This window comes from Bos javanicus, chromosome 6 (genome assembly GCF_032452875.1).
Source record: "Bos javanicus breed banteng chromosome 6, ARS-OSU_banteng_1.0, whole genome shotgun sequence".
In the NCBI taxonomy this organism is placed as follows: Eukaryota; Metazoa; Chordata; class Mammalia; order Artiodactyla; family Bovidae; genus Bos; species Bos javanicus.
The window spans coordinates 57,728,271-57,754,034 of NC_083873.1; the positions used below are offsets into that span (position 1 = coordinate 57,728,271).

Below are 25,764 nucleotides of genomic sequence, written 5' to 3' on the forward strand. Positions count from 1 at the left end.
TCCAACAGTGCATTTCCCTGGTAACGGTAACATCGGTGCGTCTCTCCAGGCTTCCTCCAGGGCCAGCCTCCCCTCTTCCCTTAGATCCGGAGAAGCGAAGTGTTGGCCCAGACCCAGTGGAGGCCCGGGTGCCCTGCTGCCCGGCGGGCTCTGCTGGGTTCAGGGAGGCCACGCCTAGAGGTTCCTCCAGACTGTCCATTGGTCCCCCCTCACTTCTCACAACGTGGTATTTGCCAAGTCAGTTGTTTTGTCTACACTTCTTATTTTGTCTGCACTGTGACTCATTCAAGGCCCAAGAAAGGTGTGTGGAGCAGCAGAGCAAAAACAAATCATGTTTCAGTTTTTCTTTAAAAGTAACATCCATATCCTGGCCAAGAGAACAGAATGCTTGTTGGTTGGAAGTATTTTGGCTTTGCAAGGATTTTTGTTTTTTTAGCTTTTTGCTTTATTTTCTGAAATTAGCTATTAATCTAATCAGTCTTTGCAACATTTTTTTCCTTTCAAGAGTGAGAATAATAGACTTTGTATTGAATGGTGACAGAAATTGAGATGGGTGGGTGGCATCACTGACTCAATGGACTTGAGTTTGAGCAAACTCTAGGAGATAGTGAAGGACAGGGAAGCGTGGTGTGCTGCAGTCCATGGGGTTGTTATAGAATCTGGAGTTGCAAAACACTCCTCTTGAGGACACTCAGACTAGTGGAGTACAGTTTATAACACCAGTGGGTCCAAGGGCAATCGGTTCCCAATAAGGACCCAGTGATTTCGGAGAACTTGGTTTTATACCCCCTGCTACTTGACTGGTTCAGTTCAGTGGCTCAGTCGTGTCTGACTCTTTGTGACCGCATGGACTGTAGCACACCAGGCTTCCCTGTCCATCACCAACTCCAGGAGCTTGCTCAAACTCAGGTCCATCAAGTCGGTGATGCCATCCAACCATCTCATCCTCTGTTGTCCCCTTCTCCTTCCGCCTTCAATCTTTCCCAGCATCAGGGTCTTTTCCAAGGAGTTAGTTCTTCACATCAGGTGGCCAGAGTATTGGAGCTTCAGCTTCAGCCTCAGTCCTTCCAATGAATATTCAGGACTGATTTCCTTTAGAATGGACTGGTTGGATCTCCTTGCAGTCCACGGGACTCTCAAGAGTCTTCTCCAACACCACAGTTCAAAAACATCAATTCTTTGGCACTCAGCTTTCTTTATAGTCCAACTCTCACATCCATACATGACTACTGGAAAAACCATAGCTTTGACTAGACGGACCTTTGTTGGCAAAGTAATGTCTCTGCTTTTTAATATGCTATCTAGGTGGGTCATAGCTTTTCTTCCAAAGAGCAAGTATCTTTTAATTTCATGGCTGCAGTCTCCATCTACAGTGATTTTGAAGCCCCCCAAAATAAAGTCTGTCACTGTTTGCATTGTTTCCCCATCTATTTGCCATGAAGTGATGGGCCTGGATGCCATGATCTTCGTTTTTGCATGTTGAGTTTTAAGCCACAACATGACTGGTTACACGTTAGTCGTTAGTTTTACAACGTGCAGGTGCGGAAGAATTAACAATTACAACATGCAGGTGCAGGTGCTGTCGTTAATCTGAGACAGCCTGACCTTTACTTCCAGTTTCTGTTTGCCATCTGTGCTGCTGCTGCTAAGTCGCTTCAGTCGTGTCCGACTCTGTGTGACCCCACAGACGGCAGCCCACCAAGCTCCCCCGTCCCTGGGATTCTCCAGGCAAGAACACTGGAGTGGGTTGCCATTTCCTTCTCCGGTGCATGAAAGTGAAAAGTGAAAGTGAAGTCACTCAGTCGTGTCCAACTCTTAGTGACCCCATGGACTGCAGCCCACCAGGCTCCTCCATCCATGGGATTTTCCAGGCAAGAGTACTGGAGTGGGGTGCCATTGCCCCATGCCATCTGTGAGGCAGGGGTTTAATCCCTCTTGGCCCTCTTCCCAGTGGCCCCAACATTTCCCCCTCTTGATGCTCATCTTATCTTTAACTAAGGATGGGTATTGGTCATCGGTCATTATTGTGCCCAGGGACAATGTAGCTGTAGCAAAGCTGTCAGTCTAGAGGTTACACACTGAGTTATACATTGGAGAATTCAAGGCCTAAATAATACAGTGATTAACAGAATAATCACAAAAAGATTTTTCCACCAATCACCTTTGATCCAAGAAAATACTGATGACCAAAAAGGAGGATTACCATTAGACATAGCTTTTACCTCAAATGTCACCTCATGGCCTTAATTAATTTGGTTAGAGTCCAGGCTACACCAAGAAAGAATCGACAGGTTGTGAGTTCAAAGGAAGAAACGTTTCTCGTTGTCTCAAGAACGACCAGAGGGGGCTAAAGTTCCCTCTGTGCAAGGGAGACACCCACCAAGGAAGTCCACCCATCACCGACAAAGGTGTGGCCCCACAAACCCAACAGTTAAAAGTATTATAGAAGTTCCCATACGAGTGGGCCCAGGACAGGAACACATTATCCTGAGTTTGTAGTCCTGGTAAGGTCATCATGCCGAACAGGAGAGCGTCTGCCGCTCCCAATCCTTTACCCATACTAAATCTTCTGGTGAGTATGGGTGTACATTAGTGCCAAGAGAAAATGGAGTTCTCTCCTGAACATAGAGGGTGATGTCATGGATCACCTTCCCTAACTGTTCTAGATGCCGAGACATCTCCATCCTTCCTCTTTGTAATAAATTTCCCTTTACTTCCCAAATAACTGGGGGAAGCCTCCCAAATATTATCTCATGGGGGGAATACCCATGTGACTAGGGGGTCATCCTGACCCTCGTTAACACTCATGGCAGCATGTCCATCCAGGGGGTGCCAGTTTTGTGCATCCATTTTGCCAAAGTCACCTTGATAGTCTGGTTCATTCTCTCAACCATTGTGGAGCTTTGTGGCCTCTACGCTGAATGTAGTTTCTTTGCAAACCAGTTGGGGTAACTCAGGCACAAATGCTGGTCCATTATCTGATCCTATACTCAGAGGGAACCCAAATCTAGGAATGATGTCTCTCAGCATACATTGGGCCACTTCCTTTGCTTCAGTCTTGGTGGGGTAAGCTTCCACCCATCTCGTAAAAGTACATACCATTCAGTTCAGTTCAGTTCAGTCGCTCAGTTGTGTCCGACTCCTTGTGACCCCATGAATCGCACCACACTAGGCCTCCCTGTCCATCACCAACTCCCAGAGTTCACCCAAACTCATGTCCATCGAGTCGGTGATGCCATCCAGCCATCTCATCCTCTGTCATCCCCTTCTCCTCCTCCCCGCAATCCCTCCCAGTATCAGACTCTTTTCCAATGAATCAACTCTTCGCATGAGGTGGCCAAAGTATTGGAGTTTCAGCTTTAGCATCATTCCTTCCAAAGAAAACCCAGGGTTGATCTCCTTCAGAATGGACTGGTTGGATCTCCTTGCAGTCCAAGGGACTCTCAAGAGTCTTCTCCAACACCACAGTTCAAAAGCATCAATTCTTCGGCGTTCAGCTTTCTTCACAGTCCAACTCTCACATCTATACATGACCACTGGAAAAACCATAGCCTTGAGTAGACGGACCTTGGTTGGCAAAGTAATGTCTCTGCTTTTGAATATGCTATCTAGGTTGGTCATAACTTCCTTCCAAGGAGTAAGCATCTTTTTATTTCATGGCTGCAGTCACCATCTGCAGTGATTTTGGAGCCCAGAAAAATAAAGTCTGACACTGTTTCCACTGTTTCCCCATCTATTTCCCATGAAGTGATGGGACCAGATGCCGTGATCTTTGTTTTCTGAATGTTGAGCTTTAAGCCAACTTTTTTACTCTCCTCTTTCACTTTCATCAAGAGGCTTTTGAGTTCCTCTTCACTTTCTGCCGTAAGGGTGGTGTCATCTGCATATCTGAAGTTATTGATATTTCTCCCGGCAATCTTGATTCCAGCTTGTGCTTCCTCCAGTCCAGCGTTTCTCATGATGTACTCTGCATATAAGTTAAACAGGGTGACAATATACAGCCTTGACGTTCTCCTTTTCCTATTTGGAACCAGTCTGTTGTTCCATGTCCAGTTCTAACTGTACATACCATTACCAGCAAATATTTGTATCCTCGGCATGGCTTTACCTCGGTGAAGTCCACTTCTAGATGTTCAAATGGAGGGGTCCTCTTTAATTGTATTCCAGGAGGCACGGTCTCCTTGGGAGCTGGGTTATTTTTGGCACCGGTTATTTATGGCATAGGTTATGCATCGGAGGCTTACATCTGCACACAAGGCTGTTAGACGTGGTATGACAAAATAGCGGTCTAAAATCTCGCAAGTCTTTGTTTTTCTGAAATGGATGGATTGATGGAAATCCGTAACCAGTTGAAATGCCAACCTAGAGGGGTCGAAAAGTCTCCCATCTGAGAGTTTCCACCATACGTCCTCCCACAGCATTCCCTGCTCAGTTCGTGCGCAGGTGGTTTCTTCCTTGCCATAGACTGGGGCCACTTGGGTGTTTAGTAGGCTAGACACCACAGGTGTTACCATAAGTTTGGTTGCTATATTGTCCTGGGTGCCTGCTTGCTTTGCCATTCGATCGGCCGGACAGTTCCCTTTTGCCTGAGGTGTGTCTGCCCTTTGGTGGCCCCTAGAGGGTATTACTGCCCCTGCAGTGGATTCCCACACTGCTTACAACAGAAGCAGAGTTTCCTCTTTACTTTTTATCTCCTTGCCAGTTGCAGTTAATTTCCCCCTTTCATTATTTATGGCTCCGTGTACATGTAAGGTAGTGAAGGAATACCATGAGTCAGTATGTATATTTATTTACCTTCTTTCTTTTAGCCACTTTTAGGGCTCGTATAAGTGCCCAGAGCTCTGCTCGTTGAGCCCACCAGTGTGTGGGGAGTCACCCTGCCTTGACAACTGTATCCTTTGTGGTTACCACATCTTTAGTTTTCCTGTGTCCCGTCCCAGGCAGTTGGTCCCATCTGTGTTGTAAGTCTCAGCTGGTTGACTTAAGGGGACATCTCTGAGGTCCGGTGAGCTAGAAAAGACTTCCTCTAGCATCTCCTCACAGTCATGGTTGGGAGGGCCTTGGCTCATTGGCAGATAAGTTGCTGGGTGGTTGCACCTTTATGTGGGGACTTTCACAATAAAGTTCTTGATTAGCTATTTGTGAAAAGCCAGGTATCCAGATCTGACAAAACCCTACGGCTCCCAAAATTTCTCTCACTTGCATTTTGGTAGTAGGCTGGCTTGTCTGATTGATCACCTGTTTTCATTCTAAGCCCAAGGCACACCTGCTTTGCTTTATAACAAACCCCAGGAACTTTACTTCAGTCTGGCAGATCTGGGCCTTTTTCCATGATACTTGATATCCAGCCTGGCCCAGCAGGCCCAGGGGAGTCTTAGTTCCTTCCCAGCATTGAGAACAAGTCTCTGCCATCAGGAGTAGGTCATCCACTTGTAGGATCTGACACTTTGTAGCATCCGATGGGAAGGAGAGGAGATGTGTTGCCAGGGCTTCCCCAAATATCATAGGGGAATTTTAAATCCTTGTGGCAGCTGAGTCCAAGTCGGCTGGGTCTTCTGACGCGTCTTAGGGTCTTCCCATTAGAAAGCAAAAATTCTTTGGCTAATTGGAGCCACTCTTGTACAAAAGAAAGCACCTTTCAAGTACAGACAGGTAAAATACTGGACATTAGGAGGCATTAGCAGAGTATAGGGGTTAGGGACATTTGGGTGTAAGGTCACTGTCGCCTCATTTACTAACCTCAAGTCCTGAACTTGCTGATACTCTTTTCCCCGTCCATCTTCACCGGGAGGATAGGGGTGTTCCGTGGTGATCCTTGTTCCAGTACGCCTGCTACCTTCAGCCTGTCAATGAGGAGCTTGATTCCCTCCCTGGCAGCCAGTGGTATAGAACATTGTTTTTTCCTTATGGGCTGGGCCCTCACCTTTAACTCTTATTACTGGATGGTGGTTTTTCGCTAGTCCAGGGGGGTTACTTTCAGCCCATACTTCAGGAAACAGCCTTGTTAGGGGTTCCGGGGTCCCCCCCTGCTGATGACTGATGCAGTGTCCATTCATCTTCCCTTGGTAGCAGCTGGCTACTTATTGAGATCCGGCGGCCCAGCACAGCTGCCAGGAGAGCTGTCTTTTGACAGGACCTTCTGCCACTCTCCTTTTGTTTTTTCTCGGCCTCTTTTATAGTTTCCTGATCCCGATTGACAAAAACCTTGTCAGCGATTTCTTTCATTTGGGTGCTGGTAAGATCCAAGAACCCCTCCATTTTTGGGAGTTTCCTTCTAATACCTGGATACGACTGGGTCACAAGGGTGGCATTTATGAGCCTTTGGTTTTCAGGGGTCTCTGGGTCAGAGGGGGTGTATCGTCAAACGGCCTCACACAGCCTCTCATAAAACTCTGTGGGAGTCCCGTCTGCCTTTTGGATCACGACGTTAGTCTTGGCCATGTTAGTAGGCTTGCGAGCCCCCTTCTTGAGGTCTTGTATAATGGCCATCTTATGCCGTTCCAAGGATTGCTTACCTCGGTCAGTATTGAAGTCCCAGTCTGGTCTTGTATCAGGAGTGGCTTCTCGGGCCCCACTTTCAGGGTCCAGTTGGCCCTCTGGTGCGTTTCTCAGAGTCACTTACGTGCCTTTGTGAGGGTCCAGTGTCTCGTTTCCATTCTGAAGAGGGTGAGGAGAAGCTGGGCTGTGTCATCTACACTGGTTGGTAGATCCTGAAAATAGTCTCCATTAGATGAATCATACCTTGCGGCTTCTCAGAATAGGGAGGGGTGTGCCTTTTCAAGAGACCCGTGGTAGAGAACGGCTGATAGTAAAGAGCAGTGGGGCCAGGATGGATGTGTCCATCTGGCCCCACCAGCCACGTGGACCTCCCTGAGAGGCATTTGCAAAACCTCTCTCTCTTAAGGTTCCTTTGTAGACCTCAGCCACCTCCAAACACTTGGCTCTCCCTTTTTCCCTCTTCTAAACAGGGGAAGGGTGGGTATAATGTTGGCACAGTAAGAGGGAGAGAAACCTCCTCCACTGGGGGAGGCGGAGAAGGAAAGTCTCCCTCCTCTCTTGCCCTCCCTCTTGTTCTGGGGGTCCCCTTCGTGTTCCGCAGTATGGAGGGGAAGGTGGGAGTTCCTCCTCCGAATCATAATATATTTCCTTTAACTTTTCTTGCTTGGGTTCTGCCTGCACCAGAAAAACCTTGCTTTCTCCTTTTCCAAGATAACATATCTGGGCCCAAGGGGGTTTGTGCAGTTAGTAGCCATGAGTCAATGTACAGGAACTGGTCTGGGTGGCTTGGCTGTCCGGTTACCACAGAGTACACAGCCTGAACTTTGTCCAATACTAGGGTTCCCTCTGAGAGCCACCTCACCCCAAAGGATGGCCAGTCTATCTCACAGAAGGTTTCAAGCTTGTCTGGGGTTAACTTTATACCATAGTCTCCTCCAAAGCCTTTTTGGAAGTTTTTAATCATGCATTCAGGAGCGGTTGGCTTGGATTCTCCGCTACCCATCCTACTTTTCACTTTTCCTTCTATCACTTACAGCAAGTCCAACTTCTGTTTCGTCACTCTTTTGCCACGGTCTTGTTGTACCCCAGCCACCACCGATGTCTCCACTCAAAGGAGCACGACAACTGCCCCTTTACCTCGGCTATGACCTGGGTGCAAAGGGCCTTACCTACTAAGTCTTTCAGTGATAGTACCTCTCATGGTTCTCTGTCAGCAGCCAGCCAAATTCAATCAATTAAGGCTTCTACGTACTCCTCCTTGCACAAAGTCTGATCCTGGCAAAATCCAGATCTATCTTATCACAGGTTGGTGCAGACAAATGTACATCCAGAGCTACATTCCCAGTCCGGTCCTAAACAATGTTCGGGAGGTCCCTGAATCCCTAAGAACAGGAGGGTATTGTGGCAAAGGGGACGGTCCCTTGGAAACCAGAAAATAAAAATTTGTGTTGACAAACAATCAGCACAGATTCAGTTATCAGAGTTTTAGTTATTTCAGTAAGTTCCCCACTGAGCCTAGGAGGACACAGCTACCTTAGACTCATCCAGCCCCAAGGGGTTGATCAGCTCCCTCCTTCCACTATTACAGAGGGACCTACCTGCATGCTTCCCTTCTGTCGTCCACAGTCTCATGAAGTCTGCCTAGAAAGACAAGTCACTAAAACAAGAGCTGATCCGAGGGAGGAGACACCTTCCCCTTCCCAAGGCTCTCGTCCCAGCGAGTCACAGGCGGAGGCTCAATGGGCCTATCTCTCCAAGGGCTTCCCGGCCAACACACCAGAAATGTTGTAGAATCCAGAGTCGCAAAACACTCCTCAGAAGACACTTAAGACAGTGGAGTACAGTTTATTACGACAGTGGGTCCCCTCAGTGATTTCGGAGGACTCGGTTTTATATACCCCTGCTCTGCATGACTGGTTACACGTTAGTAATGTTTTACAACATGCAGGCACGGAAGAATGAACAATTACAACATGCAGGTTCAGGCGCTATTGTTAATCTGAGACAACCTGACCTTTACTTCCGATTTGTTTGCCGTCTGTGAGGAGGGGGTTTACTCCCTATTGCCCTCCTCCCAGTGGCCCCAACAGGGTCAGTAAGAGATGGACACGACTGAGTGACTGAACAACAATTGAATGGTCGGGCAGTGTTTTGCAGTTTGTAAACCATATTCACTAGCTTTGTTGAATTTCAGCTTTACACAACCCTGTATGAAGGTGTACATAATTTCCACTTCGGAGGTGATGTGCTTTGCCCAAGTTACGGGCTGCTGCTTATGGCAGAAAGTGCTAGAACCTTGGTCTTCTTAGTCTCTGTATCATGGCACCTCCAGGACACCGTACGGCTCCTCTCTGTCTTGGCTGTGCCCACTGTGCACCAGCACAGCTATCCCCTCCTCTGGTTAGGTGGAGGAACGTCGTTCGAGTTGGCCCCACCCAGCCAGGAGAAAACAGCAGCAGGTGACCCTGAGCAAGCCACTCTGGGCCTTAGTTTGGGGGCTGCCCCACCCTCTCGGCCTGGCTGCAGCTACTGCAACTGTGCTGCCCTCAGGCAATCGCAACCTTTCTCTTCCCTGGCTGTCCATCCTGGATGGACAACCTCTGCTGCCAGCATCCTGGCCTCTGGCTGTGCCTCCCGTCTAGTCGTGGCCACACGTGGCTGTGGGGGACACGGAGCAGCAAGCTGGAGAACCCCCCCCCCTCCTCAGGCTCCACATCACCCTCTGCCCTGTCAGCTGCTCCTCTCCCAGGCATCCTGCCATCAGGGCTTCCCCAAGGAGGCTGTCCAGCCTTCCCCACGATCAGAGGCTTGGCCAGAGCAACACTGGACCAGGTCCAGAAATGGAGGGACACCACTGAATCAGAGGGCAGTGCTCCCGATTAGAGCAGTTTCCCGATTAGAAACTGCTCCTGATCACCCCCACATTGATCACTTGTTATTTAATATCTGTTTTACAGGATGTCAGTAAAGTGGTGGCTTGCTTTACATACCCTGCAGAGGTCTGATGAGTCTTTCCATGACCACAGATAGCACTTTTTGATGGACTTGCAGAGACTGTCTTAACAGTGCTCCCTAAGCAGGTTTGGGCATGTCCAAGCTTCAGTGAGAGGCAAAGCACATATTCAAAGATCTATTTGAGTCAAGAAGCCAGCATGGCAGCTGTCATTGATTTGTGCTTCCACTTAACACATTTAAGATATAAAACCTGCCTGGTATCTAGAAGAAAAGGAGCTATAATCCAGGGGTTACACGAGAGAATTTTCTCTTTGTTTTTTTAGAACCCTTCAAGGTGAGGAGACAAACCTCTGAAATGAAGGATCAGCTGAGAGTATTGAAGATGCCCTACCATAGAAGGACAGGGAAGGGCTTCCCTCCTCCCCTGCCTGGCCTTGCTGCCAGGAGCCGCATGTAGTGTGCTTTGAGGAGTACACGGGGCTGTTCATGACCAGCAGAGGGATGCTGGTGGTGAGCACAACTTTCTGTTTCATCTTTGGGTTTAAGTCCCATGAGAAAAACTAAAAAACATTAATGGCAAAGGACAGGAAAGTACCTAGGATTTGTCCTGCGGCCATCTTTTTCCATAACACACCTTCCTGTCCATTTGGGGACTTCGCCTTAGGGAGGTCAGTTGAACGATCACAACTCAAGTCTTAATATCTTGCAACAAAAGCTGTACACATACACAAAAAGCTACATGCATTATTCCAAATGGTCTGCCATAGCCTCTTATAGCCAGAGCATATCATGATTTCATGTTTATTTGATCATTCTAAATATCCTGTTTAATCTCAAAACGATGTAACTAAATGTAGATGGTAAAGAAATAAAATGGGGTGACTTCCCTTGCTCTCTCTCAGTGATCTAACATCTCCCTATACCCTTCCAGCCAGTCAGGGGTGTGCTGGCGAGAGCCAGCTCCCCCAGACCCCTCAAAAGAAGCCCTGATGTCAACATTTATAGATTTCCTTGGTGTAAACATTCACTTTGGCTAATCTGAGCTACCAATTTGCTGTCATTGATCATGGGGTTGAGCAGAGATATGCACAGGCCTGTGGGAGCCAGTTCCAGCTCAGTCACTGGACTGAGACAGCTGGTTCTAAAAGAAGTCTGCGTGCAGGAGAGCTCTGCCTTCTTAATCCCCCGCCCACCCATGCCGTTTGGTGGTGAGCCACAGATGCGTCTCAAGCGTATATGGTGCCTCCCCTCACTCTAGGAGCCTGTGTTCTAGCGGGGAAGCAGACACTGAACAACTGATGACTGAGTTTTTTTTTTTTATTAAAATTGTGAGGTTTCATTCGAAGGGCATTTTTCCTCCAGTCATAACTCACATTCTGCTCCGAGTTAAATGCAGCACTGTGAGATCTCGGCATCACCGTTCTCAGCCAGGAGGGAGCCTCGGTGCTCACGTGGTTGTAAGGTTACTCTTCCTTCTGCGCATGAGGAAACCGAACTCCACAGTAAGATTGCTAGTTTGTCGGTACCCCTCCCTAGAGAGGCAGAAATCTCCAGGCTCTTTGTGAAAAAAAATCAAAGGAAAGAAACTTGTCAACTCTTGCAGCCCAGTGCAGCCTGAGCAGCCTTGTGGGTGTCCTCTGTATGATCAAGCGGGATGTGGACACATGTCCTGTGTGTGCACTGCCCAGGGTTCACCTGCTGCAGATCAGCTACACATGTACAGTCTTTAGAAGATGAGAGAAGTTTTTTTCCTTCCCAGTGTTAGCAGAGGACCTTCTCAGTTAGGGCTGAAGGCTGCAGACCTCAGTTCTGGATTACATAGCTGTGATTATCCACAAACGTGTAACCTGGTCCCTGCCCTCTCCCTTTGCCTAGAGTGTGTGAGCCATGATATATATCTAGAGCAGTTGTTCCCAAGCCCTGGATCTCAGGATTCCTTCACTCTTTAAGCACAACTGAGAAGCCCAAAGGGCCTTTTTGACATGGATCATTTCTATCAATATTTACCATGTTAGGTAAATACAGGAAGGCATTGTCTTCCCAAGTACAAGTTAATGTAAAACACGGGCTGCATTCATGTCGGCTGGACAGCCATTCCTCTCTCAGTCAGAAACCGGAGGCCTGACTCTCCCTGGGCCTGGGAGGGGCTCAGGGCCTGTCTTGCTGTCTCAGGAAATGACACTTGAGAATCCCAAGGAACACACAGGAGCCCTGTTCAGGCTGGTGCAGACAGCTTTCCTTCATCAAGAACATCAGGGCTGGTCCCTAAGACTGCGACAGGGAAGATTTGGCTGATTGGACTAATAACTAAAGATCAGGAGGTGTGGGGGGCCCTTCTCTAATATGAGAAGGTGACTGATGAGCAAAAATGGTAACACTGACAGATCAAATTTTAAAATAATTAAACCTTTCCCGGTGTTCCTCCAGGAACACACAACTCCTGTGTGTTCTGCCACCCTTTCCTGTTGGAGACCCAAAGAGAGTTGGGGCTGGGTGCGGGCAGGGCAGGGCAGAGATACACTGTGCTCCCACTCCATGGAACCGGGGTGGGAAGAGCTGTTCCCAGGTTAACCCTGCAGCAGAGCGTGAGGCCAGGAGGGTAGGCGAGGATGGGAGCGTGTGGAGCCCCATGGGGGCCTGCTGATGGCTTTCCAGCAGTGGGGTAATGTGTGCAGGGCATGTTGGGGAAGGTTTGCTTTGGAGAGAGGTAGAGCAGCAGGAAAGATGAACACAGGACAGGAAATCAGAAAAGGTTATTGCTGTCCTCATAAATCATATTCTTGCCTGGGAAATCCCATGGAGTGTGATGGGCTACAGTCCATGGGGTTGCAGAGTTGGACACAACTGAGCGACTAACGCTTTCCCTTAAATTAAGTTCAGGTAAACCAATCTGGATTGATGAAATGCTTTCTCACAGAGCTGGGGAAGAACACTGGAATATATCTTCCTCCCTTTGCTGAAACTGAATAATCAAGGTGAATGTTTCCCTCGTGGCTTTGGTGCACTTCTGCCTTTGACGAGGCCATTAATTCTCACCTGGGTCCATGCGTGGCCCCAACTGAGCATCTCTTTCTTCAGGCACTTTTCTGCTCCCTGGAAACACACTTCCCCATCAGTCACATTCCAGAATGGGAGGGGGAGGTGGGATTTGACAGGTGTCAACCTCACAGGCCTCCAGAACAAAGGAAATCTTTACATTTTGTCTGAGTACCAGCTTTTTGTGAAAATCAGGATGTTGAGAGCATTTTATTTTAACCTCGTTTTGAGAGGCGACTGTTTTGTACAAAAGAAAATGCCTGCTGCTCCCCAATGTGTATCAGAGTACTGCCTGTGGTTTAAAAGTACAGTAAGTCGCCCATATACAAAGCTTCAAGTTATGAACTTTTAAAGATGCAGATGTGGATCTGGTTCAACCAAGGAACCAGAACCTGTACCATCAGTGTCAGCCATGAGTGAAATTGCAGCTTGCCCTCCTTCTCCTATTGCTGACAATCCTTTAGCTCTGCCATCCCCCACCTCCTCTCCCTCCTCCAGTCAGTAACTCTTCTTACCTGTTCACTCAATGCCAGCCCTTGTATGCCAGCTCTTATACTGTACTTTTCAAGGTACTGCACTGTTAGATTAAAAATGTTTGTGTTTTTGTTTATTATTTCTGTGAAAAGTTTATACACCTATTATAGTACAGCACTGTACAGCCGATAGTGTTAGTTGGGGACCTAGACTAACTTTGTTGGACTTACAAAACAAATTGAACTTATGCACGCTCTCTCGAAATGGAACTCATCTGTATGTAGGCGACTTACTGTGTAGAAATGTGTGAGTTGTGTGAAGCACTTGCAGGGAAACAAGTAGTCTGGGGAGAGCTGATCAGGGCGTGGTGGGGCAGGGTGCTGGTGCTGCCATGGGATGCAGTAGAGAACCACAGGTCTCTGGAGAGCAGATGCCTGTTGAGAGGATGCACAGTTTTCTTTCTGTTATAGATTGAAATCCAAATATCTGCAGGCCTGAAGGTGGTTCTCATTTCTTTCACCTGAAAGCATGATTAATTGCTGATTTTTTAATTGCAAAGAACAAAAAGTTGTTCCAAGCACAACCAGCTGACTTTGTTTACAGAGCTGATTTATGACATTATCCCACTTGTAAAGGTCTGTTGCTTTAACTTGAAGCACATTGGATTTCTGGTTCAATAGATTTTCTTTTTAAAAACTTACAGCTAATGTGTTTTGTTTTTACAGGGCGAACCTTTCCAACACATCCGTACTACTCTGCTCAGCTAGGAGCAGGGCAGCTGTCACTTTACAACATCCTGAAGGCCTACTCGCTTCTAGACCAAGAAGTGGGCTATTGCCAAGGTCTCAGCTTTGTAGCAGGCATCCTGCTGCTTCATATGGGTGAAGAAGAGGCGTTTAACATGCTCAAGTTTCTGATGTTTGACATGGGACTGCGGAAACAATATCGGCCGGACATGATTATTTTACAGGTAGAAAGCCTTCCTTCTGCCTGTGATAAAGTTGAGTGCTAAAATAAACATGTTTATTATCCCTTTCCAAGTGTATCTAAGGAAATTTCCCACCATCAGTTAACATTGTAGCATCTGTCACTGCTGAGTACTTACTCTGTGCTAGCCTTACACCAGGTGGTTCATACAAGTTTATTTACCTCCTCCACCCTCAGGAAGGCAGTGTTGATCCCAGCTTATAACAGGAAAGCTGAGGCTCAGAAAAGTTACATAGTAAATAATCTGAGCAGGTCACAGAGTAGCAGGTGGCAGAGCTGGGATGTAAACCCAGGCCTGTCTGACTCCAGGGCCCTTGCTGCTGCTGCTGCTGCTAAGTCGCTTCAGTCGCGTCCGACTCTGTGCGACCCCATAGACGGCAGCCCACGAGGCTCCCCGGTCCCTGGGATTCTCCAGGGCCCTTACTTTTACTTTTTCTCTTTGAATCCACCTTCAGGTAGTCTGAGTCCCACCTCCCAGTGTATTTGCTATTTCCTCTGCCAGGGACCCCCCCCACCCCCATCCCTGAGCCCCTGCCACCCTGGGTCCAGCCCAGTTGGAAAAGTTATTTTCTCCATCTTGAGATAAACCCTTGTCATCTTACTTTAACTCACCTGTGTTATAAACCTGAAGAAGTCACACTTGTCCTGCCTCTGGAGGGGTTGGGGGGATTCAGCAGGAACTTACTACGGGAACAGGTTCAGTAGGTTCCTGCTACAGAATGCTTCCCTCCCACTTTACTCTCTGCCAGAGGCTGGCTTTTTATCTCCAACTCTCCTAGCTTTGAGTTTCGCTAATAACATGTATTTGTAAGAGAACTTACAGATCATTTTCATGAGGCAGATGTGGAACATCTCTTAGCTGAGGAGCCCTGCCCTGAGTGCCGGCCAGCCCCAGCCTTGTGGCAGCAGCCCCGGCGAGCACTGGCTGGACAAGAGAGAACTGAGGGCAGGGTCTAGGGAGCCATGTGGCCAGTCTCATGGTCCTTCTCTTTCCTCTCCAAGTGGGGATGGAGGCTGCTGCCTCCCTGAGACCCTGTGTGTGTCCCTGCAGATCCAGATGTACCAGCTCTCGAGGCTGCTCCACGACTACCACAGGGACCTCTACAACCACCTGGAGGAGCATGAGATTGGCCCCAGCCTCTATGCTGCACCCTGGTTCCTCACCGTGTTTGCCTCACAGTTCCCCCTGGGCTTCGTCGCCAGAGTCTTTGGTGAGTGTGTGTGAGGCTGCTTGCAGAACCTGGGTTCTCAGATTCGATGGGAACTGGGTATGGTTTCTCCATAGCTGTGGTTCTTATTTTCAGACCTGTATCTGCAGGAACAGGATGTTGTCATTTTCATTTAGTGAGGAGGTTGAGTTCTGTGAGTTTGAGGACCTGCTTGATTTCTGATGATCAGGGCCACCCCTCCATGCCTTCTTGTGGGAATAAGGTCCGATCTCCTCCTGCCAGGCTCTCACTGGAGCAGATGTCCTGAAGGCTAGACCGAGGAGCCGGGTGCGTGGTCCAGAGACATTTCTCCTGAATTGTCTTCCTCCACCTCTCTGGCCCAGGGCTTGCTCACTGACAGCTCCTTAAGACTTCTCAGCCGGGACTTCTGGGCCACTCTTCTTTCTGGGCTGCTTCTGCATCTCCTCCTTCTCCTCCTCTCTCCTCTTCTGTCCTTGGCTCTTGGCTCTATGTGCTTCCTCTGCGGCCCAGCTCTTGAAAGCACCTCTGTATCACTGACTCACGGTCTGTTCTCACAGGCCCCCACCTCAACCTTCTGCCCTTGTGACCATAGGTGGGTCACATTTCAAACCATCTCCCCTTTTCTCAATTTACTTTTCAAGAAGATTGTCTCTGTCAAAGTTAAATAAATGTTCACATGTAAAGTCTGAAAACTGCCTCCTTGTCAATTATGCTTCAATTTAAAGAAATTAAAACTTAAAAATGTAAAAGTCTGCCTTGACGTGGCAGGGATAGCAGCTGAGTGAGGCGCTGTGAACAGTCAGCTCCAGTACAGTCTGCTTTCCCTGCTTCAGGATGAAGTGGTGACTCTGACAGTTCTTTTTATCTGTTTATTGTGGAGAAAGCGGTTATTAAAGAATTGATCACCATCACATACCGAGTGGTTTGAAGTACCATTTCTGTTGAGTCACTTGATAACTTAAAAACCTGTGCTGTTTTTTTTTTAACTTTATTTATGTACTTATTGGTTGTGCTGGGTCTTTGTTGCTGTGCAGACTTTTCTCTGGTTGGGGTGAGTCGGGGCTGCTCTTTAGCTGCGGGACACAGGCTTCTCCATGTGGTTTCTCTTGTGGAGCACAGGCTCTAAGGTGTGCGGGCTTTAGTAGCTGCAATTCCTGGGCTCTAGAGCATGAAGCTCATCCTAATGACTTCCTAAATAAAGCTCATCCTAATGACTTCCTAAAGCCACAAAAGCAGGGTCATCTTTTCCATACTGTGCAGTCAGAGGTGGGTCTCAGAGTTTCTCATATATTATGCATAACAATGCCAGTGTCTGTGATTCCTGGATCCTGCCAACCCCATGTCCTGCTGGCTAAAGGGCTCAGGGCTCCTGAGATTATAGGCAGGACGTGGGGACTTCGGGCAGCGTTGTCTTGTGATATCACTGTTTCCTCTACCAATACTTAAAAACAAACCATTTTATTAGTAGGTTTCCTAGAAAAGATAGGTTTTTAAAAAACCGTTTCTGTATTTAACATGGGTGACTTAGCTCCATGATAGTGGATAGCTTCATTTTAAATCCCAAAGCCTACCATTCACAGTAGGCTTTTTTGGTCTGAGGCCATTTCATTATAGGCATTTAGGCCTGGATAAACCTAAAAACACGTGAAATTTTGTTAACTATTCAGCATTTTATATCAAAGAAGGCAATGGCACCCCACTCCAGTACTCTTGCCTGGAAAATTCCATGGACACAGGAGCCTGGTGGGCTGCAGTCCATGGGGTCATTAGGAGTCAGACACGACTGAGCGACTTCACTTTCACTTTTCACTTTCATGTGTTGGAGAAGGAAATGGCAACCCACTCCAGTGTTCTTGGCTAGAGAATCCCAGGGACGGGGGAGCCTGGTGGGCTGCCATCTATGGGGTCGCACAGAGTCGGACATGACTGAAGCGACTTAGCAGCAGCATTTTATATGTAAGTAAAGGAATCTATCTCAGTTTGCAGTCAACATAGCCCATATATAGGTTAATAGTTGTGACTCAGGCTGGTAAAGAATCTGCCTGCAATGGGGCAATGGGGGAAACCTGGGTTCAATCCCTGGGTTGGGAAGATCCCCTGGAGAAGGGCATGGCAACCCACTCCAGTATTCTTGCCTGGAGAATCCCATGGACAGAGGAGCCTGGTGGGCTACAGTCCATGGGGTTGCAAAGAGTCAGACACGACTGAGTAGCCAACACTTTGAGTTTACTTTTTACCTCTAGTTAAGTATGCACTTCTTGGAGGGACAGCTGCCAGTAATGCCTGTGCTCGACCTTCACGTCGAGCTGTGATGAGCCTGTGCTCATCACACTCTTCTGGGTGTCACATAATGTGGAATCGCCCCCTCCTGTATTTTTCCTCTTTGGGTGCAGAGGGGCCCTCCTGGGAGAGATGCTTGTTCTTTTCATCTTCTAACATCTATCTTTGGGGGAAAAGTCTGAAAAATAGGACCATTCTTGCTCCTGCTGGAGGTGGCAGCTATGCTATTATTAGGCTCCAGATGTTTTCTCTAGGGCATTTTGCCAAGTTAGATGAGAGAGGAGGTGGAATATAAAAACCGAAAGTTTGGCAAAACACAAAAGCCACCTGTAACATAGGGAAGGATTCTGAGAGGCTTCAGGACTAAAAGAGACTGGAAAACAAGGTTGTTTGGGTGGCCTGGAGAAACAGCTCTTCAGGGTAACGTGATACCGTGGTGAAGAAGTGAGTCTTCACAGAGTCTGTGCGGTTGTTCTGAGGCAAGGCTGCTGTCCTCGTTCATCTCCCTCCTACCAATTCTGGGAGGGATGTCGGGGGTTCACAGTGGGAGGACTGCAGCCTCCCAGAGAAAGTGCAGGAGAGGGATCACCCTAGACAAAGACGACGGTGGCCGCAAAAGAGATGCAGGGTAAGTTCACCTAACTGGCCGTGTGCCTGGAGTTGATCGTTTTCCCCCACAGGAAAATTGAACTTCTGTTTCATGGGGAGTTTCAAATAGAGTGCCCATACAGGTTAACATGATAATAGGGCTGCTGAAGTGTCTTCAAAGCAAAGTAGTTATTTGCAGTGTTCTCAGCAAGCAGTTTGCAAAGTGGTGGAGTCAGCTGAATTTTAGGTTCCCTCTCCTGCCAGCTAAACCCCTTTGCCTGTTTTGTTGGTGGCTCAAAAAAGGAGAGTTGGCCATGAGGTTGTGAGCGGGGCTCCTGCCACGCTGCTGGAAGCCTTCACAGCTCACTTTCTTTGTGCAGGGATGTTCAAATGCAGAAAATCAACTCACTTTTCCAAGGAGATTATTGTGTTTTTAAATTCCAGTCTGTAAGTGTTTAAGAATTGGGAGATGGGCAGAAATGACAATAGCTGGATTGGGGCAGTGGGTTTATAGGTAACATTTTCTGTACTATTAATTAAAAGTTACTTAATTTTTGAACTTTCTGGAGGGAGAATAAGGTACTCGCACCTTACCTGCTCCTCCAGGCTCCTGTGTGCTTTCACCCCTGTCTACATTTCCACCTGCTTTTCCTTCTGCTCAGAGTATTACTCCCTGATTTCTTATCTGGGGAGTTTCTATGGGTTCTTCAAGGTCAGGCTCTGCAGCCACCTTTGCTTGGGGCATACTCTCTCCCCTGCTTCTGTCCTCCTTCACTTGATGGCATTTATAGCTGCCTTATCTCTTCCATTCGCCTGCAGCTCCCCCCACCCTAAAAAAAAAGAAAATTTTTTGCCTCTAATTAGATTTATGCCCCTGTCTTTTAAAATTCTATTTCTTCTTACATTATTATTCCAGTAGTTAGGTCACTTTCCCAAACTTAGTCACCCAACAGTGAGTTACTAGTTCTATACTTGAGCCCCAGGGCATTGGAGTCTCTTTTTTGAATGGCTTCACCTCTGGGGAAGGGAGAGCGAGGGTGGGCTGACAGCAGCCTCTTGCCTCCCCTCTGTGCATAGTCGATGTGGGAATCGTTAGCATTTGCCAGCCATTCTAAGGCAAAAAATGGCAAGAACTAGAAAATAACTCTGATAAAATTCTTTGAATTCTTCAGAGTGAAAAAAATTTTTTATTTCATTCAGTTCATTTGCTCAGTAGTGTCTGACTCTTTGCAACCCCATGGACTGCAGCACGCCAGGCCTCCCTGCCCATCACCAACTCCCAGAGCTTACCAAGACTCATGTCCATTGCATCAATGATGCCATCCAACCATCTCATCCTGTTTCATCCCCTTCTCTTCCCACCTTCAGTCTTTCCTAGCATCAGGGTCTTTTCCAAGGAGTCAGTTCTTCACACCAGGTGGCCAAAGTATTGGAGCTTCAGCTTCAGCATCAGTCCTTCCAATGAATATTCAGGACTGATTTCCCTTAGGATGGACTGGTGGGATATCCTTGCAGTCCAAGGGACTCTCAAATGTCTTCTCCAACACCACAGTTCAAAAGCATCAGTTCTTTGGTGCTCAGCTTTCTTTATAGCCAACTCTCACATCCATACATGACCACAGGAAAAACAATAGCCTTGACTAGACGGACCTTTGTTGGCAAAGTAATATCTCTGCTTTTTAATATGCTGTCTAGGTTGGTCATAACTTTCCTTCCAAGGAGTAAGCATCTTTTAATTTCATGGCTGCAGTCACCATCTGCAGTGATTTTGGAGCCCAGAAAAATAAAGTCTGACACTGTTTCCACTGTTTGCCCATCTATTTCCCCTGAAGTGATGGGACCAGATGCCATGATCTTCGTTTTCTGAACGTTGAGCTTTAAGCCAACTTTTTCACTCTCCTCTTTCATTTTCATCAAGAGGCTCTTTAGTTTTTCTTCACTTTCTGCTATAAGGGTGGTGTCATCTGCATATCTGAGGTTCTTGATATTTCTCCTGGCAATCTTGATTCCAGCTTGTGCTTCCTCCAGCCCAGCGTTGCTCATGATGTACTCTGCATATAAGTTAAATAAGCAGGGTGACAATATACAGCCTTGACAGACTCCTTTTCCTATTTGGAACCAGTGTGTTGTTCCATGTCCAGTTCTAATTGTTGCTTCTTGACCTGCATACATGTTTCTCAAGAGGCAGGTCAGATGGTCTGGTATTCCCATCTCATTCAGAATTTTCCACAGTTTATTGTGATCCACACAGTCAAAGGCTTTGGCATAGTCAAGAAAGCAGAAATAGATGTTTTTCTGGAACTATCTTGCTTTCTCAGTGATCCAGCAGATGTTGGTAATCTGATTTCCGGTTCCTCTGTCTTTTCTAAAACCAGCTTGGAGCCCCCCAAAATAAAAATCTCTCACTGTTTCCATTGTTTCCCCATCTATTTGCCATGAAATGATGGGACCGGATGCCATGATCTTAGTTGTCTGAATGTTGAGTTTTAAGCCAACTTTTTCACTCTTTTTTTTCACTTTCATCAAGAGGCTCTTTAGTTCTTCCCTTTCTGCCATAAGGGTGATGTCATCTGCATATCTGAGGTTATTGGTATTTCTTCCGGCAATCTTGATTCCAGCTTGTGCTTCATCTAGCCCAGCATTTCTTATGATGTACTCTGCATATAAGTTAAACAGGCAGTATACTTGTATTTAATAATGTACTTTTGCAATGATGTAGGCTTTTTACAGTTTTTAGAGATCTTTACATCTCTAAACTCCTTATTTCAAAGCAGAGGAAAATGGGTATTTTTTTCACTTGCAGCATCAGAAATTAGGGTAGAGTATACAAATCTTTGTTTTACCCATGAAAACATGTGTTTTAGTAATAACTCCTTTGAAATCCAGAGAATTTCTGGAAAAACAGACTAATTAAAAGTTTTCTTTTTCACAGTTCAACTTTTGAAGTGTGTTTGAATTTAGTATATTTTCAGAGTGAAAAAAAGATCTGAACCTGTGACAAAATTTTAGCAGTATGTTTGCATACATTGTTTTCTTAGTATTATCTTGACAACCCTATCTGAAATGTCAGGATCTTGTAATTTAGGGTTGTGTTTCCCACTGTCCCGCTTTTCAGTGTGTGTGAAAGGGGACAGTGTATCATTTTATCAGCAACTGGGTCCATATTAACTTCTGGCTTTTCTATGTTTTCCCAGATATGATCTTTCTTCAGGGATCAGAGGTCATATTTAAAGTGGCTTTAAGTCTGCTGGGAAGCCATAAGCCCTTGATTCTGCAGCATGAAAACCTAGAAACCATAGTTGACTTTATAAAAAGCACACTACCCAACCTGGGCTTGGTGCAGATGGAGAAGACTATCAGTCAGGTATGGTTCAGTCTGGACCTTCCAGAAGCTCCATAATCCTGGATGTTCAGAAGCTGAATTCCTTTCTTCCTTCCTTTTCTTTCTCTTTCTCTCCCTCCTGCTCTCCGTCCGTTTCCTACCACTCAGGACCTACCAAGTCCTGAGTAGCTTGTAGGAGGCACAGCTCAAGGCCTTGTTCCGTGACTAAGTATGTGTCTGAGTGTGCATGTGCTGTGAGTGTGACATCCAGCACAATTTCTTAAAGTTTGTAAGAATTGTAACTGTAATTTCTTACGGTTAAGAGGCTTCACCCCTCATCGTTTGTTCTTCCAAAATTCATAGCTTTTTATTTCTTGTGGGCTTTTGTAAAATGAGTGCTTTGATTTTTGTGCTGAATGGCATTAATTGGAATCTTCTAAAATATCTTGCTATGAAGTTGTGATAAAGAGTGTATATTCTTTAAGTTTGTTTCATGATGTGTGTGTTTGTGAATAGTACTCAGTTCCACATCTGTGGCCCCATACCTCTGGTTTCTGTGTGCAGTAGAATTGCATGTATGCATGTATCACTCTCTGAAATGTTAAGAGGTTGAGAGTGAAGTGACTTGGGAACTGCAGCTGGGTAAGAGTGGGAGCAGATTGTGACTCTGTGTCAGGAAGACTCTTCCAGTAATGGTTGCTGACCATGCAGGGCTGAACTGCCTTGCAGAAGGTGAGGTCACCCTTGAAAGTGTCCCGAGGCCAGATGGCTGAGTGCTGCGGAAGGGATCTCAGCACTGGGCCACCACAGACTCAGCAGCTGGGCCTCTCATAAGCCCAACACTTACAGCAATTTTGTTAAAACAAATAGTGAAATAAAGATATGTTTTTAAAAAGTCTGAGAATTCCTGCTCGTCTGAGAGTGGTGGGCTGCACGCACACACGCAGCAGTTTGTGGTTCCATTTGCTGCTCCTCCTTCAGTGCTGAGCCCAGAGAAGGAGGCACATCTGGCCTGAGAGAGAGAGAGGGTTTTGCCCCGGTGCTGCTTTGGGTCTCTGCACGTTTCATTTACTTGTGAAGGAGCAGCGCTTTTCAACTCTGCACTTTCTTCTCAAGAGAGGCTTTTACTTCCCTGGCGCCCTCCTCTCAGTGTGAATCGCTCTGACTTATCAACGCCCTACTTTTTGCCAGGTTCTGAGCAACTCTGCATATATACACCTGATCTTATTCAGTCATGACCTCCTGAGAAGACATCTGGTTTTAACTCATGAGAAACCTAGGGTTCAGAGTGGTTAATTAGCTGGCCCACAGTCACATGGCCAAGAAGTGGAAAGATGTTGTTTCAGACTGAGGCTCTCTCATGGCAAATGCTTTAGCAACTACTCAGCTCCACCAAGTGCCTCCAGGTATCATTTAATCAAGAGTTTTGCTGTATTGTCCGTTAAGACCGAATCCTCCACCCTGTGATGCTTTCCTTTCTGACCTTGCCGAGCATTTACTCTCTTTCGGAGAAGGCAATGGCACCCCACTCCACTACTTTTGCCTAGAAAATCCCATGGGCGGAGGAGCCTGGTGGGTTGCCATCTGTGGGGTCACACAGAGTCAGACACGACTGAAGCGACTTAGCAGCAGCAGGCCTTTTCCACACAGGGCCAGGGAGAAAGTATTTCAGGCTTTGTGGGCCATAAGGTCACATGAGGTCAGCTCAGTCTCTGGAGCCTGAAAGTGGCCAGAGCCAATGTGTGTGTGGAGTGAAGTGACTGTGTTGAAATAAAGCTTTGTTTGCAAAGCATGCGGTGGGACAGCCCTGGTGCACGAGCTGCAGTCAACTGTCCCGCAGTTATAGCACGTGCAAAGGCACAGGGTGAGAGACGTTCTAGGCACGGCTTCAGCTTTCTTGGGGGGAGGTGGGGGATTGGATGTGGCATGTAGGGACACAGCATCTGCTTCTGAGGTCCAGGTTTTCAGCCTGTCACAGGTCTCGCTGGGAAACCAGATTCACGGTACCAGGCAGCTCTGGCCCTTCTCCCCTCCCACACGGTCCATCTGGAGCTTGACCTCTGTGGGCTGTCAAGCTTTCTGTTTTCTCGCTGCCCCTCCCCTTCCTGCAGAGGGTGCTCTAGTCTCAATTTCAGCTTAGAGGTACACCTTTGGAGAGCCTGCAGGGTGGAAATGGTACTGTGTTCCTTGCACATGGCTGAGTTAATTGTCCTGTGTGAGAAGGGATGGAGCCGGGTGCACCCCTGTGATAGACGAGCTGTGTTTCACTAAATGCCTTCTCTGTGGAAACCTCAACTTGAGCCTCTGGGACACAGTCTGCATCCAGGGTGGGCAGAGTCACCAAGGACGGGGCCCTGCAGCTCCCGCTCAACACAGACAGGCTCAGAGCCGCCGCCGAGAGGCCGGCCCAGAGCTGACAGGGTCCAGGGCACGGCGGCAAGGGGCTCTGGGGCAGCTGCTCAGCGTGACTTAGTTCAGTTGAATGTAAGCCTTAACAACCCTCTCTCAGGAAGGGGGAAGCCCTGGGAATAAACAGAAAGGAAGGGAAGGGAGGTCAGGGCTGTCTCATCACAGCACGTGCCCTGCAGCCTCAGGTCAGTGCAAGGAAGATTGTAGGGGAGGGGGGTCGGGAGGATGGAGCCCATAGCCCACATTCAGCATCCTGCAGGCCCTGCCTCAAGTGGGCTCCTGACCGGTACCATTGTCCTACTGCATAGAACTTACGCAGAATCCAGGCCCGCCCCCCCAGACCTGCTGAGTCAGAATCTGCCTTTCAGCAAGTTCCCCGGGGGAGCCACACACACCTTGGAAAGGCTGCAGTGGGTGACTCCATCGTAAACACGCCAGACAGGTCTCAGTTCTGCTTGAGCTGGTAGGAGAGAAATCGGCATCTCGCCAAAGCTCCCTTGTTCAGAAGATGCTCTTCAGAATCACAGTGGTGAGGCTGCCCCTTCTGCCTTGGGAGGAGTCCTCGCGGCTCGGGCAGGTTGTGCTGTTGAAAGTTTGTTAAAAGGCTAATCGCTGCCATACCAAGAGGGTAGGGATATGGTGGGGAGGCGTCCTTTACCCCTGGCATTGTTGAGAATTGCTTGCATTGTGGTGATAATAAAAAGCAGACCAACTTTCAGTTGGGTTTATTACTATTTTTAAATTCCCCACAGACATTGAACCCCTTTATTTTGATACCTGGGCAGAAGCTGCACCATTGAGACCGCCCCCCACCACCCCAGCTGCGGGGAAGGGTGTGGGGGTGGGGAGGGTGGAAAGTATGTGACTAGTTCTGTTGCCGTCAAGGTTGATGGCTTCATTGTAGTGTCCACAGACAGCAGAGAGAAAAAGACACTGAGTGTCCAATAGCAGATGAGCCAAGAATGCAAAGGAGTTCACTAAAGGAGACTCATAGAGCAGATTAATAATAGCTGGGGAAGTATGTAGCTTTGTGCATAATTTAAATGTAAATAAGGTATAATTCTTTACCTGCCTAAATTAACAGAATGAAACATTTTAAGGCCAGTACCCAATGCCAAGGGTGTACTGTGTCTGGCACATTCTTAATGTTGCTAGTGGCATTGTGTGTTGATTATTCCCATTTGGGAAGCAATTTGGCAGTGTGTATCATAAGCCAGTAAAATATTCGTATCCTTTGATTCAGTAATCCCATTTCTTGGAATGCATGCTTAGGAAATAAGCCAAAATATGGGAAAAGCAGTACATATGAAGATGTTTAGAGTTGTCATTTATAACAGAAACTTGCAAGTAACTAGATAGCCAACATTCGATGACTGGATTAACATGATTATTGATGCATCAACTTGATAGAATACCACGAAGCCATTTATAATTGCGGTTTTGAAGAATATACAGCAATGTGAAAAAACACCCTTGGAGGACCAGGCGCTGTCACTGCCAGCTGCGTGCTGCCGCAGTAGGGGATAGATTTCTGGGCATGACTGCAAGGCTGTGTGTGTTTTGGCACCAGGAGGTGGTGATGCAATTAAACAGAGATGCCTGTGACCTGGGATGGTTCCTCGGGATTAATGGGGGCCTGCGAGAGCACTCCGCCCTGTGCACAGCCGAGAGCCCCTGACCTCAGCCCCTCTGCATCAAAGGCCCAAGGTTTCATCCCCGGGTGTTCCAGGTTAGGACCTCACTTAGAAACCTGGGTGAAAAAAGAGATGTGTGTGTGCGCGTGGCATTTATCCCGGACTGTATTTGTGATTACACATGAATGTCTTGGTTTGCGTGTGTGCAGCCTTTGTGCTGAGCTAGTCAGAGGCTCCATGGTGTGGCAGCCTCTGCCATTCATTGCAGCACAAGCATGGATGCGAGGGGTTTCAGGATAAGTGTGGGAAGCAGATCCCTTAGCTCAGCTTGCCAGGTGTGTGTCTCACGATTCCCACAGATGCTGGGAGGTAGGGGTTATCAGCCCATGGG

General features: G+C 47.5%; 1 protein-coding gene across 12 annotated transcripts in view; it reads left to right on the forward strand.

Moving 5' to 3' along the window:
- The window catches only part of TBC1D1 (TBC1 domain family member 1), a 225,136-nt gene that overhangs the window by 193,723 nt on the left and 5,649 nt on the right, over positions 1 to 25,764 (forward strand). For 9 of the 12 annotated variants that reach the window (XM_061419892.1, XM_061419896.1, XM_061419893.1 and 6 more), the window contains 3 exons: positions 13,689 to 13,933; positions 15,002 to 15,161; positions 21,203 to 21,372. In XM_061419892.1, the coding sequence (XP_061275876.1) occupies positions 13,689 to 13,933; positions 15,002 to 15,161; positions 21,203 to 21,372 (575 nt within the window). Of the gene's footprint in view, positions 1 to 13,688; positions 13,934 to 15,001; positions 15,162 to 15,401; positions 15,850 to 17,829; positions 18,049 to 21,202; positions 21,373 to 25,764 lie in introns of those variants that run through there. The other 3 variants (XM_061419899.1, XM_061419900.1, XM_061419902.1) reach the window with 3 other exon arrangements.